This window comes from Argentina silus (genome assembly GCF_951799395.1).
Source record: "Argentina silus genome assembly, chromosome: 10".
Classification (NCBI taxonomy): Eukaryota; Metazoa; Chordata; class Actinopteri; order Argentiniformes; family Argentinidae; genus Argentina; species Argentina silus.
In genome coordinates this window covers 22,372,890-22,393,749 of record NC_139664.1, presented here as the reverse complement: position 1 = coordinate 22,393,749, position 20,860 = coordinate 22,372,890, and the positions used below count along the sequence as shown (strand labels likewise).

General features: G+C 39.4%; 1 protein-coding gene across 3 annotated transcripts; it reads left to right on the top strand.

Moving 5' to 3' along the window:
- Positions 1–2,668: 2,668 nt before the first annotated feature.
- nudt17 (nudix (nucleoside diphosphate linked moiety X)-type motif 17) lies at positions 2,669–18,722 on the top strand. Of its 3 annotated transcripts, none has more exons than XM_083678485.1 (8): positions 2,669–3,166; positions 4,036–4,152; positions 8,489–8,672; positions 9,863–9,909; positions 14,909–15,001; positions 15,657–15,755; positions 16,561–16,697; positions 16,904–18,722. In XM_083678485.1, the coding sequence occupies exons 1-8, from the start codon at positions 3,092–3,094 to the stop codon at positions 17,073–17,075; spliced, it is 924 nt and encodes a 307-aa protein (XP_083534611.1). In that variant the 5' UTR covers positions 2,669–3,091; the 3' UTR covers positions 17,076–18,722. The 3 variants fall into 3 exon arrangements, with proteins under 3 accessions (XP_083534611.1, XP_083534610.1, XP_083534612.1); XM_083678484.1 differs by having other exon boundaries at positions 9,863–9,930; XM_083678486.1 differs by having other exon boundaries at positions 2,671–3,166; positions 9,863–9,888; positions 16,904–18,719.
- Positions 18,723–20,860: the final 2,138 nt, after the last annotated feature.

The window sequence follows — 20,860 nt, the reverse complement described above, 5'->3', positions numbered from 1 at the left end:
GATACGCGCGCCTTCATGGCAGTGTGTGCGGTGTGCGCGTGCAGCAAGAGCCCCCGTCTGGCCCCGGCGGGTCTCATCCGGCCCCTTCTCATTCCCAAGCGCCCCTGAGAGCTCAGGCCCACCGTCCACCTCTGCCTAGCATACTTCTTGCTAATGTCTAGTCTCTGGAGAACAAGATGGATGATCTCAAGGCGTGGATTACTTTCCAGCGAGATGTAAGAGACTGTAACATCCTTTGTCTAACAGAGACATGGCTTACCTCGTTGGTACCGGACCGAGTCATCTGCCCTTCCGAGTCCTTCTCTGTTTTCCGGGTGGATAGAATGGAGGAGTCCGGAAAATCCAGGGGTGGTGGAGTTTGTTTCATGACCAACAACAACTGGTGTAACCCTATCAATGTAACAACGCTTTCTCAGACCTGCTCGGCGGACCTGGAGCATCTGACCATCTCATGCCGCCCATTCTACCTTCCCTGGGAGTTCAGCTCAATTACCATCACAGCCGTCTACATTCCACCACAGGCCAACACCGAGGCAGCGCTATTGACCCTACATGATACGCTGTGCCGGCATCAGAGCAACCACCTTGAGGCAGCGATGGTAGTAACAGGTGATTTCAACAGGGCTAACCTTAAAAAAGTTATGCCTAACTTCCGCCAACACATTACATGTGCCACCAGTGGAGATAGAACTTTGGACCACTGTTATACTCAGTTTAAGAATGGGTACAAAGCTGTTTCGTGCCCTCCCTTTGGGATCATCAGATCAGACCACTCTGCCATTTTGTTGATGCCCAGCTCCAGCTATCCAAGTACTTCAGTGGTGCACATACCACAGACTGAGACTGAGGCTAGAGGAACCTGTTCACCTTGAGATACTCTGAACCCTGCTCAAAAGAAACTGGTGGCTTCTCCACAACCACGAAGGGACACTCCTCCTAATGTCCATCATTCACAGAGGCTTACCAAGTGTCCAAGCCACTTAAAAGACTTTAAACTGTGAAAAAGAAATGAATGTAAATTGTTGTTAATTGTGGATACTCACTTCTGTTAGTTCAGTTGAATATAGCACAGGAGAAACAAATGCTATTTTAGTTAAAAGTGAACAAAAGGACATAGTAAATGTTTTCTCATCTTTATGCATAAATCAAATCAAATGAAATAAAATTGATTTGTCTTGTACATCGCATACACCCGTAATTGACATAGTGAAAATTCAAGGAACATTCAAGGATTTTTTCAAATATGATTACTTATGGCTTAGGGATAAGAAGACATCCTCACACCACACCTTTCACCTTACTTCCTGACAATGTGACTGATAAACTCATCAAGAATGTTAAAAGGCAAGAAAACATGCTTGTAGTGTCTTTGTGTCTCTTGACAAGAAGTGCAGGACAGGTCACCAATCTCAATTCAAATACATTCTTTTGAATAGCTCTGGATATCTGAGTTTAGTGCAGACATTCACCAAGTCATTTTCACCAAAGTATTTTGTGTGTTTATAAACAGACATAGAGCATATTTCTGTCCGTCTCTATGTACAATACAAAGACATTAATCTCTATAACAAGATATCTATCATGATTAATCAAGATTTCTTCTTACATCATCCTACATCATTTACTGAAATTGACCAAAGCCAAAACATGTCTCTCTGTCTCCCAGGTCCCCCAGCAGGAGCATGACTCCCCTTAGACTTCAGTGAAACCAACTGTGAGGCCTGACTAAATGAAATGGTGACTATTATCTCCAGTTCAAAGTCTAATACTCTTGTCATGTCCTACCTAGACCGTGACACTTAAAATGTTACGGGAATTAATATTAGCATATCCATTGTACTACTATGGCTTTTTGAATGGATGATGTTATTGTAGTCTAGGCACATTTCTTTGGATGAATGTGCCTGATGGATGTGATGTCATAATAGCAGATTGTTCTCAAACCCACACATCCTCATCAAACGTCACACAGTTAGAGGTTACGTTGGAAGGGAACAAACTTCTACCACCTCTACCACCTTAGATAAGGTAAGAGTATACAATCACAATTTAGTTGTTTTTTTAGAAAAGGCAAGTCATTTTTGTGAAAGTTTAATCACCTACAAAATCCCAATTTAACACAGAGACTAGGTTGACTAGGTTGCTGGACTAGGTAGACTAGGTTGCTTCTTAAACTGTGTTTTTGGATGAAAGCATTTGTCAATCTTGGGTATACATATTCATAAGAACTGCAGCCAATTTAACCTACAGTATGTGACTGTGGTCAGGATAACTGACATGACAAGCTTTTCAGATGATCTCATAATGTGTTGCTCTTGTGTCTTCTTGCTGGTTTGTTTTGCTTATCCATTGCATTAATTAAGCATTTATCATGGCATAACGTGTGTGTAGTGCCTGTTGAGTAACTCTATATCATGACATTATTGATGTTGTGATTGTGATGTTGTTGCTATAATCTACAGATATTCTCAGAATTCTATGACAGTGTCTTTGGTGGGATTTTGAGCAATACATTGATATGTACTGTCATCTCATTTATTGTGGCCTTTAATTGCGGTAGGTTTTGTATTTAGTGCGAATACACCAAAAAGGGCGGTGCTACGTTATGGAACCACATGAACGTTTTTATCCAATGACTGTTCAGACCGACAGTTTACCCTCTGCTGCAGCCTGTCACTTCACTTGTACTAGCCACTGCTAGGTATCATTTGTTTTCGTTGCAGAATATTTTCCAGTTCTTACAACCAGGACTGCCTGGAATATACAGCTCGAATCAGGAATCATGCCATGGTGCTTGTCCAGCTAGCTGACTGGGCTAAGCTTGCCATTCTGTTCTTGGACATTGCTAGCTAGCTAGTGACAACTTGCCGTGGGATGGCAATTGCTGAAGTCTGAACCGAAGTTTCATAATGTCAGCTGACGTTCACGCATAGCTATTTTCTTGCTCCTGGGATTCGCTGTGAAGATCGCCGGATGGCTGGAGTAGTCTACTGTCTGTGCATATCTGACATGCTGCGTATTAGACAATTCTCAATTTGTGCCTTATAGGTGTATCAAGTTGTATGTCCATCAGTGAGAGTGATTGACTATAATGGAAAAGGTCAGGAAAATACTGGTTCATCTGTCGAAGGATAATGCCCCCCCTCAATGTGCCCGTTTCGTACAAGTGAGTTGTGCATTGTGTTGTTGTTACTCTGCTGTGTGTATAACATTGAGGTTTGGACAGCTAGTAGTAGGCCTAGTTTAGCTTTCTTTGAAAAGAATGAGTCCAGTAGCCCCATCTACATTTACCAACAGACACTAGTAGTGACCCGAAATAACTTGAAATTAAGTAATTGAGTGGCGCATTCTGATTTGAACACCCCCCAGTTATGTGCAGGTGTGTTCTCTGAACTCCAATAAGCGCCATCTAGGTCCATTAAAACTTCCGGTTTCGCTTCTCGCGGTTTTCGCGGCTTCAAAATAAAAGCGCGAGGTAAGAGATGAATGGAAAGTGATGGGATCACAATATTTTCTCTTATTTGTTGCTGAAATAACGTGAACCTCTTGATAATTACCCAACAGAAAGTATATACAATTTTGAAAAATAAATGTTTATGCAATTACATATACATTACATTATATTTGTATAAACTGGACTGTACAGAAATAATTTTAAATAATTTTAATTTATCTCTGGTACCACTCTACCATTTCTAGAATGCAAATCAGGTGAGTTTGAGTCTAAAGCGATGTCTTAGCAAATGTTGCTGGCACTTTACTTACGCCATACAGCTCAAAGTGCCCTATCTGCACTGCATAGGATACATATAATGAATGGTGCAAAAATATTTTTCAATTCAATCATTTCAATTTAAGCATGTGCACAGCACTAGGATGGGTAGTGTTGTGGACAACAGAACAGACAAGTGGTAAGGAGCTTGCTCTCTTTGTACTTTGTACTCTTTGAGTTGCAGTTGTATAAGATTAATTACACAATACTAATCTGTCTGCTGATGTCATTCTATTCTGTCATAACTATTCATCTTCTGACAGAGCATAACAGGACACTTTACTGGTAGCCTTGAGGATGAGGTGGAAGTCAACTGTTCCCTGGAGAGCAATCGCTTTATCCTGTGTGACCCTGAGAAGGGGAAAGGAATACCCCTCAAGGTAACGTCCCAATGAAATACATTCAATTGTATTTATAAGTGGAATAAATTACTTGCAAACAATTAGTACGTGGCAATTCTACATTGCCAGTATGATGGTGGGACTCCATTTTTCACTTTCAAACATATGCCAAACAAAAACTCTTGATAGCAAAGTTTAAAGCACATTTACTTTAAGAACAGAAGAACTTCTCATAAAAACCCCAAACAACTGTGCCACGGATCTGATAACTAAAAAGGTCTGGAAAAAAGGCCTTGTGGACAGAGGGGATGAATATTATCTAACAGAGTGATTGCAAGTGGAAAGTTTGGAGAAAAAAGGATATGCCCATGATTTACACCACACCACCTCATCTGTAAAGGGGGTGTAGGGGTTTGGGCATTTGTAGCTGCCACTAGAACTTGCTAACTTGTCTTAATTGATGATGTAACTGTTGATGGCAGCAGCAGAATATGTTCTGAAGTGTACAGAGGTTACATCTTGTCTGCTCGAGTGTAAATGCCTCCAAATTCATTCGATGGCACTTCATCATACAGTAAGATAATGACCCAAAACATAACTAGGGAGATTCTAGGGCCAACAAGTGGAAAGTTCTTGACTGGCCAAGTCAATCTTCAAATTTAATTCCAATTGAACATGCATTTCACTTCCTGATGATAAGTTTTAGGCAAAAAGACCTCAAAACAAACAACAACTGAAGATGGCCATAGTACAGGCCTGGCAGAGCATCACCGCAGAAGATAACCAGTGTCCAGTGGGGTCAATAGGTTGCAGACTTTAGGCAGTTATTGCATACAAAGGATTGTCGACCAAATACTAAACATGAATGCTTAATTTGGACATTTGATAAATCTGTCCCATTACTTTTGGATACCCTGAAATAGGTTCAAAATTCACACAAATACCATCAAATTAAAGCTGAGAATCTCTACTTTAACCTCATAGTTGTTTGATTCTTTGATTTAATATCCAAATTTTTAGAGTGTAGTGCCAAAAGAAGAAACACTTTTTTCACTGTCTGATTACTGATGCAGGACATTGTATATATGACATTAAAAAGAGAAATTGATAAAACTCACAAAACACAACAAACATTTGCCTTTGAAACTCTTTTGATGAAATTAAAATCAGTGACATTTGTGGTTTTCAGTGTCTTTTCCTTAATTTTACCAAAAGAAAGTAGCCTACACTTTTGGCAAAAAGTAGGCTTATTTCCTGTGTAGACACACACAGAGACACATAATGTACTCCTGTTTTGCCTCAGACATAGCCTGTGCAAAATAAAAATGTTCTTTATTGTCTGCAAGCAGTGTGGGAAGAATCCTAAGAATCTGTCTTATGTACAATATGGTGTGGTGTCCCTGTCAGTGCACTCTATAGCTCAATGCGCTAATGATGAAGATAAAATCCTTGATGTCCCCCTTTTTTTTTTTTTTTTCCCTACTCCATTCAACAACAATGAAGTCTCCATTTATTGGAGCATGAGATGAGGATGTTGATGCAGTGGTTTTAAGTTCCATGTAGAGATGCACCGCTCTGACCGGTATTGGCCTAAAATGCTGGATTGGGAATCGGAGATAAGGAATTCTATTTACCGATCCGATGCCATGATGCAAACTGTCGTAAAAACTTGGCAACGGCTGCACAGCTGAGATGACACATAAGTGCGGTGACAACAATCACTAATAACTATGCTATTGTGGAATTACTTCACACTTGAGACAGACACCAGTAAAACTGCTTGTTGCAAAATTTGCAAGGTGAGTGTTTCGAGGGGTGGCAGTAGCAATTCACATTTAAAAAAAAATAAATTAAAAAAAGCATTTCATCAGATCGGTACTCAGTATTGGCCAATACTAAAAGTTCAGAGCTCTGAATTGGTATCGGCAATGAAAAAGTCATATCGTTGCATCCCTAGTTCCAAGTCGAACCCTCTGTGAAAAGCGTTCTACATGGAACCCAAAAGGGTTCCTTAAAGTGTTCTCCAACAGGGACAGCAGAAGATCCCTTTTAGGTTCTGTTCAACCTGTACAATAAGTGAATGTAGCCAATTCCGCTACTGATTTGATTTGGTCATTCTGTTACCGATTTGGTAACAGAATGACCAGTTTTATTCACTTATTTATTCATAAATTAAATTGATATCAGTAAAAACACTACAAGTATTTGGTAGGTCTACCTATATTTCCTACTTTTGTTAACTTTCATTATCCTCGCTCCTCATGAGGCAGAGACATTTAAAAATATCTTACACTTATGTGGGAACAGGAATTTTGGTAACAGAATGTCCTGAGATTGGGCAATAACTCTTAAACTTAAAGAAGCCAAATTCTAAAAACAAAATATAAGTGTTAATATTAGTTAAACAGGGTCTGTGCTTGAACATTAACTCATTGAGTGCCAAGGGTGAATAAAGTCGCCCAAATTGTCAACATTCTAGAGTGCCAAGGGTGGAAATGCATAAATTATGTAGCCAATCAAAATATTGTTGCTAGGTAAATACCGCATAATGCACTTGGCACTCTACAGTAGATGGTGACTGTTCTGGAATTCTTTGGCAGTTAGTGAATTAATAAGGTTTTATGTTTTCTAAACACTTTTCCAGACTTTTCTGGTAGATGTTTTTCATAGATACTTTTCGATAGATGCTTTTTCATGTTTGACCAGAAGTCACAACCTTTGCTTATCCCTCTTCTTATAATGGAAGATGGTTGAAAAATGTATTTCTCACTTCATTTCAACAAAAATATAGACTCTTAGCTTTCATTTGGCACCCAATTTGATATAATAATAATAATACATTTATTTATAGAGCACATTTTTGTACAGAGACTGCAGCTCAAAGTGCTGTACACAAAAATCAAGTAAAAAGAAACAATAATACAATGGAAGAAAAATAGGAAAACAATAAATAAACAGGAGTAGCCTATATCTTAAAAAGATACAAACAATGGTAATAGATAACTGAAGCATTATTCAAGTAAAACCCAAGCAAAGCAATACAATAGTGAAATAGAAAGATAAAAACAATAATATATACTAGGATAGTACAAATAATGGTAATAGATAATAAAATTCAATTCCATTCTATTCGATTCATATTCTGTCACTGTTACAGTCTAAAAGGGTTTCATAATGCCCAAATATGAAAGACAATAAATGATGGAACACGACACCCCCCAACCTTAGACCCTCGCAGAGGACAAGGTCAAGAAAAAACTCACAAAACCACACAAAACCTTACAGGAAATAAAAAATGAAAGAAACCTTGGGAGGGGCTACTCAGAGAGAGATCCCCCTACCATGACGGTCAGGCATGCAATAGATGTCGAGTTTTGGCAGGCAGAAAGTACAAAATACAAATTGTCATGATGAGTGTGTGACATCCCGATTTGATGTGACGTCACAGCAGACAGCAGCAGACAGCAACTCAGTCAACACCCTCCTAGGAGCGGGGGACTATGCAGACACCAACGCTGTCCAGCTACGAAACCTGTTAGGGTCGGGTGTGAGTCAGGGTGGGTACAGGGGGAGGGAGACCCCTGTCTGAGACTATGTGGGGGGGGGAGGGGTGTACTTGCAAGAGTTCCCATCAGTGGACAGGAGCAGAAATCCGAGTTGGGGTAAGCTAACTCGTCTGGCCTCACTCCAAGAAGAAGAAGAGATGGAGCCATAAAAGCACTCAGTAAAAAATAAGAAAAATAAATAGAAGGCAGAGCAAACTAACTGAAGGCAAGTGTGTTTTTAGAAGTTTCTTAAAAGTGTTAAGAGTTTCTGCCATTTTCTGATATTGCCTGGTAGGGCGTTCCAAAGCTTAGGGGCATAGCAGCTAAAAGTCGCCTCACCACTTCTCTTACGGTTTGCTTTTGGAATCACTAAGAGAGGAGCAGGGGAGGATGTAAGGGTTCTATAAGGCACATATTCCTGAATGCAGTCACCCAAGTATCTTGGCGCTAAACTTTTTACCGTTTTGAAAATCAGAAGAAGAACCTTAAAATCTATACTAAAACACATAGGTAGCCAGTGTAGTGTACGAGTCCTGGGGTAATGTGGTCTCTCCTTTTTGTGAGAGTCATACCTGGTGGGACCCACACATTGGGGAAATGCTCTTGTGAATTTCATATCATGGTTCCTTTTACACAGAACTGCCCTCAATTGTGGATGTGTTCAATAAAATCACACACACAGTTGTAGTTGTGTGGCCTGTGGAAATGTAACGTTGCTTGTGTTAAATGACCCCTTACAGTATGAACTTTGCCGTGGGCAATTAGGAGAGGTTCACTTGTGTTAGATACAAATGAAGTCAACATTTTCTATCATTTTCTATTTTTCTCAGAGAGCATCCTTCTGCCCCTTCAAGTACCTATCCATCACAGAGGCAGCTGCAATCCCGTTGGACGTCCAGAGCCGTGGGGTGGATGTGGGTGTTGCTATTCTTCTGCAGTCGGCCAATCAGAAGATATTGTTGACTCGACGGGCGTCCAGTCTCCGGATTTTCCCCAATGTGTGGGTCCCACCAGGTATATTCACACATCTACTGCCAGCACCTTCATCTAGACTGCATTTAAAATCACAATGTTTCCAAATGGGTATTTAGTAGGAAGCTAGTCTCGCATGGCCATACCTCCAAATCGCGTTGTTCTCACGCCTCTTTTGGAGGTCTGGGGAATTTTTGATTAGCTGTTCTGGCATGGATTGAACTGGACGGAGCAATGGGAGAATGTGCTCGCAATTTCATTGGATGTTCAAATCAAAGAACCCTCCCCCACATGCCCGTAGAATGGTTGCTTGTCATGTGTGTCATCTTTTCCAAATGGGTAGGACTATTGCAGAGAGTTTTTGCCTATGCTAGTTTGCAACATTGAAGAAAATGGAAGATAACTTTCTGTTTTTTTGGAGCGGCGCAAGCAAGGTTTTTTTTTTAATACAAATATAGGCAGTAAACACTCGTGTGTATGTTTTCATTCAGCTTTTGAGCCATAAAAATATTATTTTATATGAAAGCCTACAGTATGTAGGAATTTAGAAATTCAGGGGAGTCCCGCGATGTCACCCGTGAGGTTTTTTTCAGGTCATCCACCTCGCAAAACAACCACCAGGAGGCATCATGGAGCATGATGGATATGTTTACATTGCAAGAGTACTGTACTGTAGCTTGAGTTGGTTCAAATGCGAAGTACCCTGCTGAAGCGTCGGCTTGAACATATGAAACCCCTACCTACTGTATGCAAACCATGAAAGTGTGATTACAGTCCTTAACGCCTGATGTTGTGTATACGCAACATTTACATTTTTAAGTGACTATACCTTCGCAAAAAATATATTTTTTTCTTATAAAATTGACTGACATCTTACTCACCCTTTTGACTATGTACGAGACTCTTTCAGAGTGTTTATTATGATGTATTGTCCAAGACAGTACTTTCCTTTTGTGAATTGATCACATACAGACATTTTACTTGGATATGATATACAATAAAGATATTGTTGCCTATATGCAACAGGCATTAAATCAGGCATTAAAGGGTTAAAATCTTATCATGCTAAAACAACTAGCCAAAATTGCTTTATTTCTAGTTTCCTATAGAAATTCCAATGCAAGCTTTTTTTCGTTTGTCTCCAGACTGCTTGTTGATATTTTCATTGTTATCACTTAATCAGTGTATTGGATCTGTAGAACTAATGTTGAATGGTGTTATTGTTTTTACAGGTGGCCATGTGGAACTGGATGAGAGGGTAGGTCTACTGGATGAGAGGGTAGGTCTACTGGATGAGAGGGTAGGTCTACTGGATGAGACGGTGGGTCTACAGGTTGTACATGTTAAGACCTTCACAGCTGTTGACCCTTGAGTACTCTAAACATCAGATGATATAAACCACAAAATACCCACAACGCTTTCACTGGGTTCATCAGATGTAGGACAGCTTGTCCCCCAGCTGACATCGAACGTTTGCACAGCCTTTTGTGACGCTTAAAGTCCATTCATAATAGTAAAACATACACCATTTCCTCTGAACAAATTTATTGAATTGACATTTCGATCTGAGACCTTTTCAAGACAATGAAATCTATACACTGACCACACACACACCATAGATTACTTTTTCTACCATAGATTACTTTTTCTTATGATGACTGATGGATAGATGATTTACTTACTTAAACAAATGTATTTGTTGTAAGTCGCTTTGGATAAAGGCGTCTGCTAAATGCCATAAATATAAAAAAAATGTAACACACACACACACACACAGGTAGGCAGCTCTTGATTACTCACACCTGTGTATGCGTAACCATCAGAGTGATTCTGAAACCGGCCACTCAGGCTCTCATATTTTTTAAATGGAAAGAACATAGAAATAAAGTACACAAAGTTTAATATAACAAAATATATCACCAAGTAACCATAGGAAATGTATCCTAACTACTGTACATTACTGTCATTTACAAAGGAAACACTTCCTTGCAAATCTTATTTAAAAATAATCAAGATTGATTACAAACTCATGAATATGATTATTATGTAAACAAATAACCTAACATACTTACTGTCCCTTAAAATGTATCATAAAGGGTTTTTATGTCCTGACAGCAATGACTTTATAGAGGATAAAGTACATTTTTGAAACTGGTGGATATTGCTTCAAAGTGCCAACATCTCCCCCCAGTGCACATCTCCCACCAGATGTGGCTATACAGTCAGCCAGAGTTTGAAATGTGGTCGCCGGTGTGACAATGTCACCGGTGAAATGTGACGGCACTAGTAGGTCAACTATTATGTTTTATTTCAATTAATTCACCTCGGCAAAACAACTACCAGGAGGTATCCATAAGCAATCCTAATTATATACAGACTAATTATAATATAGATAGATTGTTGAACGTGATCAAATATTTTTATTTGATATTCAAGACATCTGCTAGTAGGCCTTACAAGTAACGTGGCTAACTGTGACCAGTTGTCAATATAGATGAAAAAACAATTTTTAAAAACAAATCTTCTATCCTGCACAGTTTTACACACACCGTATCTGGGATGATGGGGAAGCAAAATAATTAAGAATATTCAATGATATTATGGTGGGAGTCGGCTACATTTAGCAGCCAAATATTTGCATTGTGTCAGTTTTGCAGCACTCAACATTTGTTCAGTGAAGTTCCACCTTACTAGTGTAGCCTACTGTATAAACCCACTTTAACTTTCCATTCCTTGATCCTGCCTGGTTTAATTACCGGTGCATTAAAGTTAACACTGCGAGAGGGGGGTGAAAGTGTCTACAGTTATTATCTTTCGTTTTCATGATTGGAACCTTTCTATTTTGGCGTGTTGGTCTTGAGCCAGTAAAAGGTAAAGATGTTTTTACACAAGAAATGTTGAAGTATGAAATCAGTGCCATATCAAGGGCATATTACTTGGAGAGAGCAGAGTCAGTGCATACAAGATTCACATCGAGCAAATGTTGAAAAGTGCACTGGGTTGCACACATGACATGAACAATGTTCATATATCTTGTGCAGTTCAGTTAGGGTGTATTTTAGCATCTAGTGAGTTATTGTAGGCTATATTATTTGTGAGTTTCTTGTACATTGTGTATGACATTGAGGCCCTGTACAAATCAAGCATTAACTGCTCTGTTCGCAGAATATAGCAGGCTAGATTGGTCTTGACCCCCCCCCCCGGAATAAAGATAATACACATTTAGAACAAATCATGTCTTCATTAGCACATGATAAAATTATGTTTCCTAACATTGAATCGGCGGGGCGGGCAGAAAATCTGAAATTGTGTATTAATTAACTGTTATATTTTTTCTCTGTTGACTTCCGCACAGTTCAGCAGTAGGCTATAGGGACACAACATACTCACAACGCAAAGAGTGCAGTTTGTGTCATTAATTTTCCTTTCTGGCACCGTAAGGTTCACGTTTCACATTATTAAAATGCGAGCATGAATCAATCAAAAAAAGGTTTACATGCCATGTGCAATGACGAGAATAAATCTAAGAAGGGCGCAGGCACAGTGGCATTCTTGGACCTTGCGGACCTAGGCCACACAATTTGCTCCTAGGCCAACTCCCAAAAATGTGAGTTTTTGAGTATGAAAATGTCCAAAATATGATAAATCAATAATTAAACATTGTTGCCATGCTGTGCCAAAGAGGCGATAAATATGTATAATAAATCCACTGGAGTTGAAGTGGAGGGTAGGCCTGTCAGGCACTGAACTTCCAGCTCTCTAACCCCATCTCTGCCTGTCCAAACTCTGTACTTTTCATAGTCTATTTTACGATCAGAGAAGAAATCCTGCTGACAAAACGTCGTCAAATATTAGGCCTACAACACAGCACACTCCTGTCTAGTTGGTTGGTTGAGTTGATGTAGGGCTGCACTGTGCTCACAAAATAATAGGCTTATCACTGATATTTCAGGGCACCAAAAGTATTGGAAAATTGGCTTGACAGGTTAGTCATGTGTGTTCCATCACATAATTTGTGCAGGCATAAGACAGCTGTCAATGTCAGCCTTTGGAGTCTGCTATCAGTGTCTGTCAACATGAGGACCAAAGAGTCAAGGAAGCCATGAGGCTGAAATACCATAAAATAGCCAAAACCTGTTTGAGGAGGAGGAGGAGTACGAAGCTGGCTCTTCTGCTGCTGTCCCTGTGGCTGCGCTAGGCCTCGTTCTGTCACAGGCCCTGGTGGTACGTCAGTCGCCTCAGTCTCTTTCGACTGCTTAGCTGATGCTAGCTCAGTGGAGGACTGCTCAGTGGATTTCGTAAAGAAATCGAAAAATTCTTGAAAAAGACCTAAAAAAACTGAAGGTGGCTGCAGTACAGTCCTGGCAGAGCATCACCAGAAGACACCAACCCTGGTGGGGTCAGTGGGTCGCAGACTTCAGGCAGTTATTGCATGCAAAGGATTGCCGACCAACTACTAAACATGACTGCCTAATTTGGACATTTTATGAATCTGTCCCATTACTTTTGGATGCCCTAAATTAGGGGGACTATGCGTAAAAAGTGTTACACAAATACAATCCAATAAATGCTGAGAATCTCTACTTTAACCTCATCAGTATTTCTTTGATTTAAAATCCAAACTTTTGGTGTGTAGAGGCAAAAGAAGAGAAAATGCTTCACTGTCTCATTACTTACGCAGGTCACTGTATATTGGAATATTGAAAAACATTATGCTTTCCTCTAAAATCAAGTGATTATGTTCGTCGTCTAGAGTCAAAGGCACTAAACTTTAGTGACTAAAGCTTGTGGCCATCGGTTGCACAGTGCACAATTATAGCGTCATTGAGGCACAGTAAGCCTCTCCATTAGAATTGTGCAAAAATGGTTGTTTGGTCGTTGTTTTGCCACGGTGTAATGCCCCCCAAAAAAGTCAAGGAGACTTGCTACCACTCTCGCGACTCATAGACGCGCCTCTGTGGCTGCCTGGGAGGCGCAAAGCACTATGGACGTTGTAGTTGTAGTGAATTCATCATTCAGACATAATGCTTCTTGGTCCAATAACAGGCTATTTTTTCTTTTATTGGCCCAGAGCCAATTAGGATTGTTTCCTGCTGATCTACAGTGAAACACAACATAACATAACAACATAAAAGTGAAAAAAACATTTAAAAGACTTTCAAGAATTTATTAAAAAGGAAAAACAGAGAAGCTTATTTGCTCAAATTATTTCCTTATTTGCTTGAATTATGTTATATTTCCTGGGTATTTAGACGACAAAGACCACGAACAACTTGCTGTTGAGTAGTCATGATAATCAGAGAAATGTGCTTTTTTAAGTTTGATGCAAATCCAGCCCACACATTGCCATTTCCGCACCAAGAATAGTGGTAGCTGCATCATGTGATGGCTACTCTAATCACTGGCAGGGACTGGGGAGTTTGTTAGGATCAAGAGAACATTTAGAAATGTGATTAGTTGACAACCTAATCAACACAATGTGCAATTGATTCCTTTTCAAATTAGGGACCCTACCAAGACAAGGGTATTCATTCCAAAGTCACATGAACTATGACTCAGACACAATTCAACTTATTGAGTAACTTGTTTAAGACATTTTTGTATTTGAGCTCATTTTAGGAGAGCCACAGCAAAGGGTGTGTAGACCTTAGCAAACCGGTCTTCTCAGTTTATCATTTTTAATAATATATAGAAAATGTGTAGAATTTGTCTTTCTCTTTGAAAGTGTCCAGTAGTCTGTGTAGATCAGTGGGAAAAGTAAAATATTTTAATATATATATTTTATTCCCATGCGACCGTTGTCAGAAGCTCTCCAATTCCTTGGACCTTGCGCCTCACCTCACGGATATATAGGAGACAAATTAATGCTCGCAGTTCATCAACAGACATGTCACATGTATGGTCTCCTTCGACCCGGTGAGCCTCAGCAACAGTATGGTCTCTGATTTGTGTGATGAAGGGTGTCTCTTATTCGGAGGCTGGGTGCGCAATTAGCTCGCTTCTATTCACATGTAATCGCGTATTGTTCATGCAAATAACTGCTTTTATCTTTCTTTAAATGTTGATAGCCATTATGGTTAAAATGGGTAGTCCATTCATAACTATAAGGTCAGTTTCGATGTACTATTATGAGGGTAAATCTAGGGTGTAGTGCAAATGGATAGACCGTGAGGGACGGGCCGATTGCCCCTCAAGATGTGACTTGGAGGTGTTAGCTATCAATAAAAGGTATGGTAGTCATGAAAATGTGTGTGTGTGTGTTCTTTTGTGTTTGGCAGCTGTTGGATGCAGGACTGAGGGAGCTAAGGGAGGAGACAGGACTGAAGCTGGACCCAGGAGACATAACGCCTCAGCTGCTTGGGCTTTGGGAGGTGGGGGACAATTATGCATCATCATCATCACATACTGTATATCAGAGTATATTACTACATTACTATTCCCTTCCCTAAGACATTTAAGGCACAGTGTGTTTGTTCAAGAATTCTTGAAAGGCATTGGTCATCCCAAAATGGAGGGTTGCTGGTTAAAATCCCTTAAGTCCATATGAATTTGATAGATTGGCACCATCTAATTTGACTTAGAGGGATAGTCAAAAGATATTTTTTAACAAAGATCCTATCCAACAAAACCATTGCAGTGCCCTGTGTAACTGAAAGGACATTGAAGCCTTTTTTCTTCTTTTGGCTTTATACTCCAAAGGTTTGGATTTGAAATCAAACAATATCGACCAAATACTAAACATGAGTGCTCAATTAGGACATTCTATGAATTTGTCCCATTACTATTGGTGCCCTGAAATAGGTGGACTATGTATAAAAAGTGTTGTAATTTCTAAATGGTGAAACCAATGTGTGCACAAATACCTTAAAATATATATATATATATTTTTAAAGTTTTTATTCCTTCCAAAAGAAGGAAACAAAATACACTGTCCCATTACTTACACAGGGCACTGTATATCACAGCTCTTGTGCAAGGAAACAATGTTGACTTGTGTTTTCTTACATGTCTGTTGAACTCCTACAGTCGGTTTATCCTCCCATGCTGAGCAGGGGGGCACCACAGAGGCACCATGTGGTCACGTACATGCTCCTGCATACCTCCCTCACACACCAGCAGCTTCAGGTGCGTGCGTGCGTGGTGTGCGTGCGTGTGTGTGTGTTTGCGTGCGCCTGATTTTCTGTTGGCCTTTTTTTCGGGTATGCTGGACAGGTTTTACATTTTTTGCTGTGGCTGTGACAACTAGCTGCGCCTTTTAACATTCTCTCTATTTCGGTCAGCATATTTTATTTTGCAGTAGCACTAGTAATAATGATGATAATAAAGTGAAGAAAGAAAGGATAGCGCTGCGTGGGTCTGTGTGTGTGTCAGGTGCTATTTGGAGACAGGGTTATAGGATTGCACAAAACCAACTTTAAAAAAATCTGTCGGAGTCTGTTCTAACAAAAAAAAGTTTAAAAGCCTTTATTTTTGTAATGGCAAAAATGTTAAAAAAGGCACACTGAGTCTGACTGCATTGGCAAACATGTTATGGCTGCATGCCTGAAGCCTTCTCTTAAGGAGCGCAATCAATGTGGAATCAGCGCTTACACAAACACACAAAAACAACAACAAAAGCAAGATGTGGCAAATCTTTCAAAATATATAAGGTCTTCAAAAAAGTTGCTGGTCGTACCTAAGGTGAGTTTTCCAAGCAGTCTCTCTTTCCAGCAAGTAGCTTTCTCCTCTCATTCTGTGGCACTGGCAAATTTTTCTGTTGTGCACAATGGCAATATGCTCTGGATAAAGGCACGGCTGTTTTATAGAATTCAGGGTTGTGTGTGTGTGTCTCACTTACTTTGCTCACTGTCTGTGTGTGTTTTGAATATGCAATTTAGTCCTATCTTAATCTGTGTCTGGGAAACCACCTCTAAAATCCTCTGTCTCCTAGGCCTCTCTACGTCCTGAGCCAGCAGAGGTCAGTGGATGTCTGTGGGTGGACGCCCCACTGGTTCAGGCCATTGTATCCGCTGTGGACGGCGAAGAGGATTTTGGGATAACCCTGGGGGATCTGCCTTCAACTACAAAGTACATCATCCATGAAGTCTTCATTTTACCCAAACCACTTATTAAACTCAAAAACCAAAGTAGCATCAAAATTAGAGACCATCACTTTTATCCATGTTGTTGTACCCTTTCTATCATTTTGCTGGTTTGATTTACTCCAACATTAATTATTGCATCTATTTCCTTTAATCACTTGGGATTTTACACCTTTGCCCTTTTTTCTCCAGTGTATCGGAGGTCTCTCCAGAAGGCAGTCTGAGCGATTCGGTTCTGCCTGTGTCTGTTCTCTGTAACCGGGCCCCTGCTAGTGGGCAGGATGTGGAGCGGGTCAGCACCGGGACCAAATACGCCCTGGAGCTGTGGCTCAAGACCCTGGCGCCCTTGGGGAATACAAGTTAACAACAACAAAAGCCTGGCGTCCTAGGGTACAGACCTGGACATCCCTACTTGGGGCTTGCTTTATCATCTGCAGGTGCTCACTTGAAACATAAAATCCATTGTTCTCTCAGCTGTGAGAACAGACTTCTATTTATCTCAAAGATGTTGTTCCATGAAATATTATGAACAAAAAGCATTTGTACTGCAGAGCCTTCCTTACCACTTTTCTTCTACATTTACATCTTAAAGCCACAAGGTGGCAATACAAACACAGTGATTCTCCATTTGGAAACAACCTTGATCAGAAATAAATATGAATATGCTGATTTAAAATGACATGATTGTTTTTTTGTTGTATTCAGGTTCTTAACTTGTCCTCAGAATCCAAAGTGACATATTTCTAAATATAATTAATGTTGTTACCTGCCATTGGCAGTCATAGTTAAAGATTGTGTTTATAAGGTTATAGGTTAGTAATGTATCACAGGGTAAAACTATGTATGTATAGTATGTTGTTTGGTACTCTCAATTGAAGATATCAGTAATGTGTTGTTCCCATTGATTTAGGGCTGTATGGGCTGTCTTTGGGCTGTATTTTCAGCCAGCGCAAAACGGACACACGCAGTCTAAACGCAGGTGTATTGGCAATCTGTGTCAGCGGTAACAGGTGAAATTACCACATCACTGGAGCGCTGTCTCGTCTGCACACAGGTTGGTGGAGTAGCATTAAAAGAGACATGTTCATGACAATGAGCAGGTAAAATTCTATCTGAGTTTCACTGAACAATTCTGGCTTTGAAAACAGGCACCCCCTAGCTCAATCGCCAGCGCCACCACTGCATTTCTGCTAAGAGTTTTTTACGCTGTCAAAATAAAGCCCTATATTATTTTCATTTTGGTTAGCAGCAATTTACTATGCTCATTTTAAAAACTAAGCTTAATTTAGATTCATCATACTTGTAAACCAATCATGGAAGGTGTGAATGTGTGTTTGGGTTTCATATCCTGAAGGGAAATGTTTTCTATTACACCCAGAATGACTAATGTTTGGGCACCTCACCCACGGATAAGAAATAATCATTAGCTCACACTGGAAAAATGCTTACCGATCATGGATACACACCCTTGTTGTGGTAACCTGCCTTGGCATTATTGGGTACTTAAGGACATACAGTGTACAGCACACTTATAGGTACATTAGTTTTGTTGATGCCATTTAGACAGAAGCTATGACGACTTTAATTGTCTAATATTCCTCACCACGACGGGTCCCACCTCCTAGACGTGGGACATGCGTAGGCTGGTTACATTTAAGTATGTGGAAGTTATCTATGCACACATACTGTATATCCTTGTGTGACTTGGTGTGCCATTTATTTGAGTAGCATTTAACAGCTACCAATGCATGCAGTGTAAGAGTCTCATGATTGACGCAATGAATTTGAACTCAACTGAGCCATTTTCAATGTGAAATATTCACTGTTTGCATAATTATTCACCCCCTTTGCTACGGCACTAGAATTAACTCAAATGCAAAAACGAGTTACTTCAACAAGTTACACAATGTCTTTGTACTGTAGGGTCTCTCATTTGAATAGCAAATCTATTACACACTGTGGGCTCCAATACATCTGGAAAGTCGGCCATCTTTACCCTAATATTTGTAATAGACGCAATGAGAAATAATCCAATAATCAGCATTTTCTTAAAATAAATGTTAAAGACAAGGTACAATAAAAAAAAAAAACATGCTGTAGAGTATTGTTGTAAGGTTTGTTTGTTTGTTTTAAATTATTTATCCTTTATTTATACAGGGAGAATCTTACTGAGACCTGAGTCTCTTTTACAGAAGACCACAGTATGATCAAGGTACAATAGCAACAGGGAGTAAGAAAAAAGAAACATCCAGACAGACAAAATCACACAATATTTCAACAAAATAAAAGCAGAGGGGAACAAATTGAAATCTACAGAAGAATGAGTGGAAAAAAGAAAAGAATAACAGCAATGATATAAACCCTCAAGACATAAGCACAACTTAGATTTGAAAAAAGCAATGTGGATAGCAATAGACAAAAGCAGTAGAATCATAAGGCAATGAATAAATCCACTAACAAACTCTTGAAATACTGATCAATGACTCTAGCTTCAGTTCCTCCTGAAGGCCAATCCAAGAGGATGAACGCTAAAAGTTGTTTTCCTAGAACCTCCAAAACTGGAGCCTATGGTGATATATATCATCCAAGGATTTGAATGTGCTAGTGGGAGCATGCTTGTATAAAATATGGCAATAGACAATCACAGGAAAAATTGGTGGTTGGACTATCCTTTTCTACTTTAGTAAGAGGCAGGACTTGTTCCTATAAAGAAAGCCAAGTCTGATTCTTACTTAATTAGATTTGTATGTAATTTAAAAGAAAGATCATCATCATTATCAAGATAGATGCCCAGGTATTTATAATTTATAATAGATGCCCAGGTATTAACAATTTAAGCACCACCCGAAAGTACATATTCATAAATCATCACATTTTTCTGTGATCTGGAAAATAACATAGAAAATACTTGTACACATTTCAATTTAACAAGGGCTTTCTGATGAGAAAAGGCCTGTTTAAGAGTATCATCGGCATACAAATGGAGGTTACAGTTTTGTACAGAAGACCTAATATTTTTAATAAATAGTAACAAGGACCGGACCAAGAATCGAGCCTTGTGGGACACCCTGTTATATCCATAAAACCTGAATATACACCATCAGAAGATATGCATTGTGTTCTGTCCGTTAAATAGTTGTCAAACCATCTACATGTAGCCTAGTCGAGACCTATTTCAGATAACGTCTGTATAAGTAGGTAATGGTCAACCGTATCAAAAGCATTGGAGAGATTAATAAATGGTACATACAATGATTTTTTTGGTCTAGGCAATTGGCAAACACATAATCTAAAGCAAGTGTATCAGCTGATATTGTGCTATGTCCAGGTCTAAAGCAAGATTGGTGCACATTTAAATAAGAATGGGAAGTTAAAAATGTTCTTAACTGCGAGTTGACCAGTTGACCAAGGTGGGGTCACCACCCTTATAGAGAGGGAGCACATGGGCTGCCTTCCTAACCTTTGGGATAACACTCAGACTTGAACTTACATTGCAGGGCTGCATGGGCGTCTTTGTATGTGAAGCACAACACTATTCCCAGCTGTGCTGCCATATTGTTCTATCAGCGAGTACAGCCACGTGCTTGAATATTGTTTGGTTGCACTGTTAGAAAACGTTTTAGGGTGACCCTTTTGGTCTTTGTTTAATAGCTTTTTAAGCCAAACTGATCAATCATATTGTCAAAAGGCATAATCAAACAATAAGAGTAACCAGACTTCATTGTGCCATAATTTACCTTATTTGTTTTGGCTGAAAGTATTCCTCTCTTTCGTGACCAAGAGCTTATTTCCCAGACAACATTTATAAAAGTGGCTCCCCCCTCTTTATGGATCCAAAACATTTATCTTATTTGTGAAATATGCTTTTTACTTTACTGTTTTCTCTTATTCTCTAAGTACTCTTTCTACACTGTAGTGCTATACTATTCACGAAGTGAATTGAAGTGGTTAGAAAAGATATGAGCGATGATACTGTGGGTAAGTTATTTGAAATATTACTTTCTCAGAATGTCCCCAATGTTAATGTTGTGTTGAAATTAAGACATTAAAGAATAGACAAGTTAGGTGTTGCCTTTTTACAGGTTTCTTTTATCAGAATATTTCCAATGTGTATGTTGTGTCAAAATTAAAGATAGCAAAGTTAGGTGT